Source organism: Otolemur garnettii, unplaced genomic scaffold (genome assembly GCF_000181295.1).
Source record: "Otolemur garnettii isolate 467f Iridium unplaced genomic scaffold, OtoGar3 scaffold00016, whole genome shotgun sequence".
NCBI lineage: Eukaryota > Metazoa > Chordata > Mammalia > Primates > Galagidae > Otolemur > Otolemur garnettii.
Window position 1 is genome coordinate 19,919,924 of NW_003852411.1, and position 11,568 is coordinate 19,931,491.

The 11,568-nt window shown below is 38.6% G+C and overlaps 1 protein-coding gene across 1 annotated transcript; it reads left to right on the forward strand.

The window, feature by feature from the left end:
* Nucleotides 1-520: 520 nt before the first annotated feature.
* On the forward strand, nucleotides 521-10,116 carry TNFSF18 (TNF superfamily member 18). Its single transcript, XM_003804093.2, has 3 exons — nucleotides 521-673; nucleotides 7,499-7,529; nucleotides 9,782-10,116. Exons 1-3 carry the CDS (start codon nucleotides 521-523, stop codon nucleotides 10,114-10,116), a joined length of 519 nt encoding a protein of 172 aa, XP_003804141.2.
* The last annotated feature ends 1,452 nt before the right edge of the window (nucleotides 10,117-11,568 follow it).

The following is an 11,568-nucleotide window of genomic DNA, read 5'->3' on the forward strand; positions in this document are numbered from 1 at the left end:
ACACTTGATTGAAAGTCGATTTTTTCCAAACCATGCAACTTAGCTTCTCCAGCACCCTGACCCCCTGCTTCACATGTTCATGATATCTGGAGCATGATAGAGCTTAATCTCAAACTTCATTCTTATAAAAAAGCAATTCTCTTATCTAGAAATCATTTAGAGTGTTCTGTTAGGTGGGCACACACCAACTTATTCTCCCCCGAGGAGCCCTGGACTCAAGCAGTGTACTTCCTCTTGCTTTAGGAAAGAATTTATTTTCCTCTGAACTTCCCTTCTGGTGGTTTTCTTGTTTTCTTTTTTTTTTAATGTGTGTTTGTGTTGGCTGTTGGCCTTCTGCTTCTCAGGATTTGGCCTGGTACCAAGAGAGTCAGCGCTTCGACTGGAAAGTGTCCTCCTGCCAACAGAAGGAAAACTCCGCCTCCCACACCCACTTCTACTCAACATAATATATGCTCATGGTTTGCATCTTCAACCCATCACTTCTGAATATCTGCTTCCACAGCACTCATTTCTCCAAAAAATGAGTTTGAACCACATGGAAAATATGCCTTTAAACCATTCAGGTCCTCGAGGAGCACGGAGATCATCTTGGAAGCCATGGATCATCTGCATAGCAATAGTTCTGATACTATTGGTTTGCTTCATCATAATATTCATTTTTTACCCATTCCAGGTAAGGAGATGCCAGTACCTAAGGTTGCTGTTTACTATAATTCTTTATTCATTTGTTAGTCTAGCTATTATCATTGTCCCTCAGTATTGCTAGAGAGAGTTGAGAGGAAGAGACAAATACAATACAAATACATATTTACAATATGTAAATACAATTCTGATCTTGTCATGACATGGCTTTTGAGGTTCATCTGAGTGTATTGAGATGAAAGTTATCATAAAATGTGAAATGCTAGCTGCAGGGGTTAGATGGAGTGAATTGCCTGATTAAAGCAGTCAACTAATAGATGCCTGTAGAGAAGTTTTTTTTTTTCCTCTGTATCCTCATGGTGGAATGAAACTGTGTATAATAAAATGCTTCCCCTCAGGGAATTGGGTATAAAATGTAGTCTTAGTGTGGGAAAAGATACAAAAAGATAATGAAAGACAGGATAAGGTAAGTAATGAGTTTACTGTATCTTGAGGAAGAAAATGGCACTGAGCCAAGAGTAAGAAGATCTAGATTCTTGTTCTAGGTCTCCCAATAACCAGCTGTATAAATTCAAGAAAGCCATTTACTCTCTCTGGTTCTCAGTTTGTTCATTTGAAAAATGGCAGCAGGGGGAATGATTATGTTTCTTTTAGCTAAAACATGCAATGATCAAAAATTTCTCTAAGGGTAGTGAACATAAGTGCCTTAGGGATTCAAGAGTAGGGGGCAATGACTTTAGGCTTGGGCAGTCAGGGGAGGCTTCATGGAGGAAGAAGGAAGCACATGTCTATTTGGGAAGCTCCTGATGCTTTAGCAGGAATTTCCCACTGAGCTGCACCTTGTGGGCCTAGAGAATGGGATTGTACGCTGGGTATGGACATAAGTCAGGGTCTGTGTTAGATGTTTTTCCTCCCTGGTACTAGATGTTTTCCCATTTCTGGTTACATCTGAAGACCCTGAGCCTTGGGGAAAATAAGGTGGTGCATGCCTTTCTAAGAAAGGGTTGGGATATGACTGCAGAGACCTTTTTCTAAGGGGAATGGACAGCAAAGATTTCAAAGATATGGTTCTACCACTTAAGGTATTTGAAAGCAATTGGGACAAGTTGCCGGAGGAGGAGGTACTTCTCCTTAATTAATTGTTAAACTAATAACAATAGATATTAATTTAGTTAGGGTAGGTACAGCGTTGGCCAAATTCTTCCCCAGTAGTCCATTAATTTGGATTCCTTAACCTGATACAAGGAGGTGCAACAGAGGGATTTCCAATCACAAGCCTGTTCTCTAGAGGAAGAACAGAACAGAACATTTCTGTATCAAGCAGCAATGTGCACTTTCTGGAGCAGTGACGTTTGAGCAGAAAGGAAAGAAGTGTCAGAAATTCTGAATGTTTAGATTCCTGAAGAAGAGGAAGGGTGAGAATAGCAATAACTTAAATTTGGAAGCGTTTTTTCTTTTAAAAATTACTTCAAGTTTTATCAGCCAGATGATGACCCTGAAGATCACTGAATATTAGCATCATCAGTTTCTGCATTTGACTGAGGAACAGATGCACAGAAGAGGAGGGAAATGCTTTTCTCAAAGTCACTACTCAGTGGCTCTTGCAAAGGGAAAGAGGAAGTAGACGGTGCGAGAGTCATCCAGGATATCACCAGAATCAAACTCTAGTACTCATGGGGTTAAGTCCAGACTCTGGATTCTCTCTTCTAGAGAGCTCGCACTTTCTCCATGAAAGGTTCTGTTTCTAAAGATACTGCAGGGTTTGTTCCAAATTTAATGAGGTATAAAAAGCTTTTAGGATATTGTTTTGACAGGATGCTTGAAGGATTAGTTTCTGTGGGAAAAGCCAGTGGCCTGGTCAACTGTGTAACGATGTAAGCTCATGCATTCCACTTTCCGCTTACCTGCACTTCCCTTTCCCAACTGGTGACAAATATCTTTAGAAAAGAGGTCTGAGTGGCTGGCACAGATGGTGAGTCATTAGGATGTGACCACTTCCACCTCCCCACAGTACCAGTGAACCTTAGAATTTTACTTCATGTTAGTTTCCGCTCTATATTCCAGAATCTCTAGACACTAATTTAAAAAGTGTAAAATGGGAAACTAGGCTCCTTTCAGACCCGCGCAAATTTCCTGGGGAGAATTTTTTCCTTCCCTGCCCCCCTTTCTTCTTTCAGAGGACATTTAAGTAAAAGGATAGGCTATGAGTCCAAGGAATTTCATTAATCCCAGAGTGAAAGGCATCTTAACAGAAGTTGCCTCTAAGAAAACAAGTATTCAGGAGAGTCTCCTGCTTTAGTGAAATGAAGGATACGTCCAAAAAGGGAAGTTGTGCTTACACTTAAAAGCAATAGATTTCATGTCTAAATGATAATCTGATTAGGGCTGGTTTGGAAAAAGAATGATTGTTTTGGTCCTGTTGAGTCCTACTATATAAATCTAGACTTAAAAGGAGGTTATAAGAGCAACTGATCCTTCTAAGCAAAATTAAACTACACTGAAAGTCCCATCTGCTTTTTAGATGTGGGTATTTATTCGACATTACCAGAATTATGTATAGAAACTGCCCCGCGAAGTAGTTGGAGTGAGAGTTTTCAATCATACAGGCTGCATGACCTTGGGCTACTTACTTAATCCCTCTTTTCCCTATTTCCTCATCTGTAAAATGAGCACGCTCATTCTCAACAAATTGTAGAAAGGATTGATAGGACAGTATAATGCCTGGCATGTAGTAGGCTCTCAGTAGACGGTAGTGATTAATATTTGCACCATTACTATTAATGACATTACGATGGCCATAAACTTAACAAGATCTTTTAACAATGTGGATATTCCTTGCCTATCTATATCACTTCCCTCAAAGACTAAATTGATGATTTTGTAATTAGGCAGATTTTTATGTGTGGCAATAATTAGAGACTACCACACTGGTGGGTTTCTATAGCTAGAGCTACTGCAGTACATTATCCAGAATTTCCCGCTCTGGAAATTAATTTGTGGCCTTAGGTTTCTCTGCTTATGCATAGTAGCTGACACAGATACTATCTGTGGCATGTATTTGGCACTCATTAACATTCAGATTGTTTCCTAATTGCTTCATGTGTATAATCACATCTTTCTAGAAGGATTATAAACTTGAGAGGGAAGGACCATAAATTATATTCGTTTCTCTCACTTACAATGCAGAATATGCACATAATGCTGGGAATATAGGTAGTTATATTTTCATTCAATTCTTCATTATCACCATCATTATCAAAACAGTTAATATTTATTGAGCAGGTCCAGACAGGATAGCTGGGCAAAGCTCTTCATAGGAATTAGTCCTTTAAAACCCAATAAGCTATATGCTATTATTTTTCGTATTTTATAAATGAAGAATTTGGGGTTAAGGGAGTCCCTGTCAGATGCCTATCATATGTTCAATTAAACCAAATTTCAGCATCTCTTCTAAGGAACACCAAAATGAGGATGAAATAATCATAAAAACAAAAGCACTTATTGGAAACCCAGCAATTTATTTCTTAGAATAATAGCTTCTAGACTATTTGACTAAATCTATCAACACAATGTTTCAGTATAATTCTCAACATATGTCTGTTTATTATGTTATATACAAATACTATGTACATTAAAAAACACACAAAACAGAAGGTTATAAGGATGAGCCAAAGAATGTGTTTTTTCCTCAATGCAAAACCATTTGCTTTTACCAAAATGGCATATTTTTCTAATATAAACATTAATAAAATAATTAAAATAATATTTTAATATGATAGATTATTTTATTTTTTACTCTTAGTATAACCTTTTATGGGACAGCACATTGAAGTTTCTATTCAAAGTTAATTTAACTTTGGTTCATGATTTTGACTATCACAGCTGAAAAATTACCTCAGAAAGATACATAGGTCAATACGGAAGAATGCATCTTTCCATGTCATGACACCTAATTTTCAATCCATTGCGATGTTTTTTTTAAATTAAAATAATCTTGTCCCTCACTCCATTCGTGCCTTCCCTCCCTTCTTATACAACTGAATCCCAAGGTCTATAATTATAACATCTCCCTTGTATAAACCTACTCACTTTCTTCTCTCTCTCTTCATTACACATTAATGGCAAAACCCCAGCCAGGGAAAACTTCCAGCACTGATTAAATCAGGCTACTCTTAGTCTTTCATAGTTGGCTGTGTCTGAAGTAAAACACAGGAACTGGTTGCATGGTCTTACTTTAAATTCTTGGCCACTACCATCAAGTGTGACTTCAGTGCTGCCCTGGAAACACCCGTATTTTCCAAGTCCATTCACTTTCCTCTACTGAACTAGTTCATACCTTTGGCTTCTCCTTCAATGTCTAATAACTCTTACTCATTCTTACTGTCAGCTGATACCTTTGGCTCCAGATTCCTCAAGAGAAAACAGAAACAGGGATGAAAGAGGTTCCAAAACTTCTGCATCAACCATTCACCTGCATTTGTGTCATGTTTACTGTATTTGTCATCACTATCGATAAATTGTCCACCCCCCTCTCCAAGGCCACCTATGAACTAGATCCTATCACCGCTTACCTACCTACTCAGGGACACTGTTCCAACAATTCTCTTACATTTTACTCCTCCGATTTACTGGAATAGTCCCACCAAATGGCAACCATTGTGTTGTCATTTCTCTCATATTGCAACAGTCAAAACCCAAACCAGAGCAGCAGCAGCGACAATAACAACAACCACCTCTTTGATCTTTCACTTTCATCCAGGCTCCACTCAGTTTTTCTGTTCTTTCTTACAGGAAAACTCCTCTGAATTCTCTCTTCCCATTTACCCTTTGGTAAATCTATTTTACCTAAGCTTCTTCCCTCATCACTTCCCAGAAGCTCCTTTTGTCAAGAAATCCACAGACTCCTGTGTTGCTCAATCCATCAGTCAATTCTCAGTCCTCTTCTTGACTAGTCAGCATTTGACACTAGCTGATGACTCCTCCTCCCTGAAATTTTTTCTTACCTCTCTTGCGTTCCACATGTTACACTCTGCTGGAGTCTTTTCAGACTCACTGACCTCCCTTCCTATTCTCCGTTTCTGGCTCCTCCTCATTCACTGACTTGTAAACCTTGCAAGGCCCCCGTGCTCCTCTCTATCTGCATTCACTGAGTTGGTGGTCTCCTACAGTCTCACCCAAAGCATCACCTGTGAGCTGAAGGCTCCTAAATATCACCCAGACTCTGTAAATTCCAGCTTCACGTGTATGTCCAGCCACCTAACTGACACCCTTTCCTAAATAGTAAGCATCACAAACTTAACATGTCCGGAAACAAACTTGCAATTGTTGCCTCCCCCACAATTGATTTCCTTCAATCTTGTCTGTTTTAGTGAATAACAATTTTATTTTTTCCAATTACTTAGGCCCAAAGTCTTGAAGTCTTCTTTGCCGCTTCTTATGATCACCCCATGTCCATGTTGGGAACTCCCATTGGCTCTGTTTTCCAATAAACTTATCACCATCTCCATTGCTAGCACCTTGGTCAGAGGCTCTGTGCTCTCTTACCTTGAAGAACAACTACAATGATATCTTAGCTAGTCGCACAACATTTTCCCTTGCCTCCCCCCTTTTATTTATTCCTAGGAAAGAAGCCAGAGAAATCCTATAAAAGGGAAACATGCAACATCTTTAAGTTTTAAAAGTCTCTTAAGCACTTTGCCATAAAGACGCTAATGAATTTAGGATGGTATAAAAATTATGGTTATGCTTTCTTTTACTTCTGTGTGTTTCAGAGCACTTGGTATTTAAACACTTGGATTTGTAAAATTAACTGCACTTATGGCATCCTGTAGCACAGTGGTTCTCAACCTTCCTAATGCACAGCCCTTTAATACAGTTCCTATGGGTCGTGACCCACAGGTTGAGAACCGCTGCTGTAGCATCTAAACTGCAGTATGTTGCAGCAGTTTGAAACTGTTGAAACTGTTTCTCACGGTATCTTAGTTACTGTATATGACATGTGGCTGTCTGAATATTATATAAGGGTAGCTTTGTCAATTTGAGTTGTAAATATTTCTAGAGTTGATGTATTATTTTAAATAAAAATAAACATAAATAGAAGTTCCATTATTTTCTTTGCACATGTCAATAGAATACCTTGTGCAGTGATTAGGATGTGGAGACTGCTGTTTATAGAAAACTTTTATAGCTCAAGAAGGGAAATGTACAAGATCAAATAGTTGTCCTGTGGATAGAGGCTAGGTGATGGAATGAGGCCTTATCTTTCACTTAAAAGACCCAAAGGGCAACTAGGTAATGAAAGGTAAAGGATAGGCGAGGCATAGTGGCTCATGCCTGTAATCTTAACACTTTGGGAGCCCAAAGTGGGAGGATTGCTTGAGATCAAAAGTTGGAGACTCGCCAGAGCAACATAGCCTGTTCTTGTCTCTATATAAAATGGAAAAAATTAGCTGTGTGTGGTGGCATGATCCTGTAGTCCCAGCTAGTAGGGAGGCTGAGGCAAGAGGATCACTTGATCCCAGAAGTCTGAAGCTGTAGTGAGGGATTATGACACCACTGTACTCTAGCCTGGGCAACAGAGGTAAACTGAAAAGGAAAAAAAAAAAAAAGGGAAGCAAAGAAAAGAAAAAAAAAAGAAAGGAAAGGAGGAAGGAAGGAAGGAAATAAGGAAAAGAATAAAGCTGGTCATAGTTAAAGGGAAGGGGAGAGATCTAAGATATGGCGGAGTTTTTTTTTTTTTATGGCTATGGAAAAGTATAATAGTTTACCTCAGCAATCTGAAGCGCTCTATAAATCAATCAAAAAAGTATTGACACTGTCATGAAACTGATTAATTCCTGTTTTCTTTCCCCAACAGACTGCTAACAAGCCCTGTCTAGCTAAGTTTGGTGAGTAACATATCTTGTATGCCTTTCTTGACATTTCTTAGTTTTTAATGCAAGAAAGCGGGTGCCAGTGCTTTTGAGGAAGCCTGTATTATGTTTTATTAATTTTCAACTACTATTTATAATTGCTTGCCACGTGCTAGGCAGTTGTCTAGGAGCTAAGGCTTTCAGAGGCAAACCACCCAGGCAAGCCCATGACCGATAAAGCTCACATTGAAGGCCTCATCTCTGGGAAGGAACGGACAGCACTCCTGTAGGGTGTGGAGATCTGAGCTCCGGAAATCTGTTTTCTAATACTGTGTTTTAAAAAGCACAAGTTTCAGATGTCTGCAACCTTTCCTCACAATCTCTCTCACATTTCACCTGTTGCCAATGTCCAGTGGAGTACATGAGAGGGTGCCTCTGCTGCCTCTGAACGAGAGTTGGGAGCGTGACCACTTCCTTTACTCCTTTCTCCTCTGATCTTAGCTTCTGAGAATTTTTCCCCTAGAGTCACACGATATTTGCTTAGAAAAAAATACCCTAAAGTTTGCATTTATACTGAGCCTTATAATATTTCTAAGAATACATACAAAACCTCAAATAAATACATTTGTGATTGTTGACAGGTTTCAGGTCAAACACTTTTTCAGCCAAGAACAGAACATTTCTAGAGTTACATTTTCAACCCCTGTTGCTTCTATCACCACATTTTCTTGGCTTATGAGAATCAGGACATTTCTCTTTCTTTACTTATCTCTGTGTTCTGTTTTTGCTTTTCCAGTAAGTGGAATGGAATGAATGGAATCATTCTGTCCTTTAATACAACACACACACACATTCTGTGTGCTTTAGAGTCTGTCTTGATGTGGTAAAAGAACCACACTAAAAGTGATGCTAGGGTGGCCTTTCAGGGACCACTTTCACAGAATTAAATAGGAGAGCTGGTGATATGTCTTCCCGGTGACCTGTCTATTGCCTTTCATATTTCAAAGAGGAAGACATTTACTGAGCTCTGAATTCATTGCAGATCTAGGGAGACTTTGTCTCTTGCTCTGCAGATCCCTCCTTCATTCAACTCCAGAATCTATCTTCGTAGTCCCATATTAATTATTTATATATGAATGAGAATTTAAGTTAAAAGTGTTGCCTCTTCCAGGATATATTCTTATTGAGGTTTCTTTTTAATTATGGGACAAAGACTTTGCCCCCTAGGACAAAAATTATGGCGAATTAGAGAACAGGTAAGATGCTGGGTGGTAAGAACACACCCTGTGACCCTGAAATCACACTAATGTATAAAACCAATTAATGTTAGGCAAACATTTAAATTCCACACATACCCGAGAAAATGAAAATGAATGGCTTGGTCTTAGTCCTTTTTCACCCCTTTGTGCCAGTATTAAAACAGAGATATTTACATTTAAACAGTCAAGTGATTTCTATGTGTAAACGCAGGAATTTACCAGTAGCTATTCTGAAGGGTTTAGGTAATGAGATTCCAAGTGAATCTTGAATGATATATACCTATAAAACTGAGGACAGCTGTAATTTCAACAGGAAGCCTCTAATTCAGGAATGTGGAAGTATCATTCACCCAAGAAATATTTATTGAACACCTACTAGGTACCAGAAACTCTTTTAGCTGCTGAAGATACAGCAATGAACAGAAGAAAGATAGGTTTGTCCTGAAAGATGTTCTATTCAAGTGGATGTAAGATAGACCATGAACAAATGAACAACTTTCTAATATGCTAGATGCTGGCATCTTCTATGAAGAAAGTAAAGCACGGTAGAGGGAGAGAGTGATAGGAAAGCACTGTTTTTTTTTTAAAATATAGATTGATTAGGGAAAGTCTCACTGATAGTGAGACAGTAGTATTTACACAGAAAAGGCACAGAAAGTCATGGATTGCCAACCCTGGTTGTTAAAATTCTGGTGTGTGATTCCTCTTTCCCTTCCTCCCTTCTTCCTTTTCCTTCCTCTCTTGTCAAATATTAATTGACAAGAAATGCAGAGTAGCTTAGTTCATTTTTCTATTCCAAATTCATTTCATAGAGCTCTTGAAGAAAGAGATATACTTAGGATTTGCGAATGCTCTAAAATAAGGAGCAGTTAGATACATAAAATATTAAACTTATGGTTGAAAAGAACTAGTCTGGACCAGGTAAAGAAACAACTTGTAGGTGGTAAAAAATGAACTGGAATAGGGTGAACTAAATAATGAAATAACTATGTTTGCCATTTTTTTCTCTCCCTTGTAAATTTCTTATAGAACTGTTAACCTCAAAATGGCAGATGACATCTCGTAAACCTCCTTGTGTGAATAGTTTACCTGAAGGGAAGCTGAAGATACTTCAGGATGGACTGTATCTAATTTATGGCCAAGTGGCTCCCAGTACAGCCTACAAGGGTGTGGCTCCTTTTGCGGTGCAGCTACGTAAAAACGAAGCCATGCTACAAACTCTAACATCCAATTCCACAATCTATGATGTAGGAGGGACTTATGAATTCCATGCTGGAGATATAATAGACTTGATATTCAATGATGAACATCAGGTTCTAAAAAATAACACATATTGGGGGATCGTTTTGCTAGCAAATCTCTGATTCATCTCCTAGACACTCAATTTGGTCTTTCCATCCTCTTTAGCATGTGCAGAAATACTGGTGGGTGGTTTGGAGGGGGCAGATTTTCAATGCCTGCAGTATGTTCAGATACACACATCAACACAAACGGGACTCTTCTCCGTGTGAATTTTCATCTCTCATGCTTATCTGAAAGAGACTCAGAAGAAGAGCTAAAGACCTTTGGTTACTTCTGATGTTGGGTCTGCAACAATTTCAATCAGTGATAAAATGCGTATAGGTAGCAAAGGACAGAAGATCTTCAAAGAATCATTGTCTGATCTTTGAATCCCTGGATGGAATAAAATGAAGTCCTATTCCTATGGAAGCTTTACCTGGTATGCAAAAATGATCCAGGGCAATAGTCTGGCCTTGTTCTCAAATTCCTGGGCTGCTTTATTTCATTCTTCCCATATCCTCATCTTCTGAGACCCTCCTAATAAAAAATATGCAGACTGGTAGGGTGGTTCCAGATATGCCAACAACACCCTACCTTAGACATGATTATGCCAGAAAATAGAGAACCCTCTAAGAATTATTGGAATAGAGGCACAGGTGACATGAAATGGAATAGACATCATCTTGGAATTTCCCTTGGTTTCATCATCCTCAAGGTGCAAGGTGCTTTATAAAACTAGCTGATCAATGAGGTTTTTTGGAACCTTAACCTATGGTTTCATGAAAATTCATCCCTTTGTGTGTGTGTGTATAAACATTGCCAATTGTAAAGAAAATGTAACCATCTGTAATCATTTGATTTAACTGCAGAAATTTGTATGTATGTGTTAACATTATTGTATATCATGATATACAATACCATGGCTTTTCAAAAAGCATTGAAAAGCATGGCTTTGCATGGTTTGCAAAATGCTTTTGTATATCATATAGCAACTCTATTAGGTTGGTTGAGCAGGCACTTTTGGGAAAATTTTAACCCTGAGAACATGGAGGCAGATGGAGTACAGGCAACTTTCCACAAGTCACAGAACAAGTGACTCACAGAGCCCATGGATTTTGCACTGGGTCACACTGGCTCAGTTTTAGAATTGTTATCTCTGCTATCATGTTCTAAGTCTATGCAATTTAGCAAACTCAATTTTCAGGAAACGTATTCCTCTTCAGCTTAAGGTGGGTAGGGTGAAACTACAACAGATTCTTCCTTTACCAGGCAACTTCTTTTCCTTTCCTTACCTGGAGCAGGAAGCCCCAGGATGCTGCTCAGACTTCCCCCACCCAATCCCCTCCTCACTTGGAAGAGTCCATCTCAGTCAAATGTGCCAACTTTTAAAAATGAATTCAAAAGTTTAGAACTCTGTTAATTATTGGGGGGTTCTTATTGAAAGGTATCTAATATTACACCTTAAACAAGTTTAAATATTTATGGTTATTTGTGAAAAGCTGTATTATATGAAATAATATCATCACATGTAAAGC

Bases quoted from the DNA above. Each gene is read 5' to 3' on its own strand.
- TNFSF18 (XM_003804093.2), top strand. From the start codon at position 521: ATGAGTTTGAACCACATGGAAAATATGCCTTTAAACCATTCAGGTCCT. The intron at 674-7,498 runs GTAAGGAGATGC...TTTCCCCAACAG, and splicing joins TCATTTTTTACCCATTCCAG to ACTGCTAACAAGCCCTGTCT. The intron at 7,530-9,781 runs GTGAGTAACATA...AATTTCTTATAG, and splicing joins GCCCTGTCTAGCTAAGTTTG to AACTGTTAACCTCAAAATGG.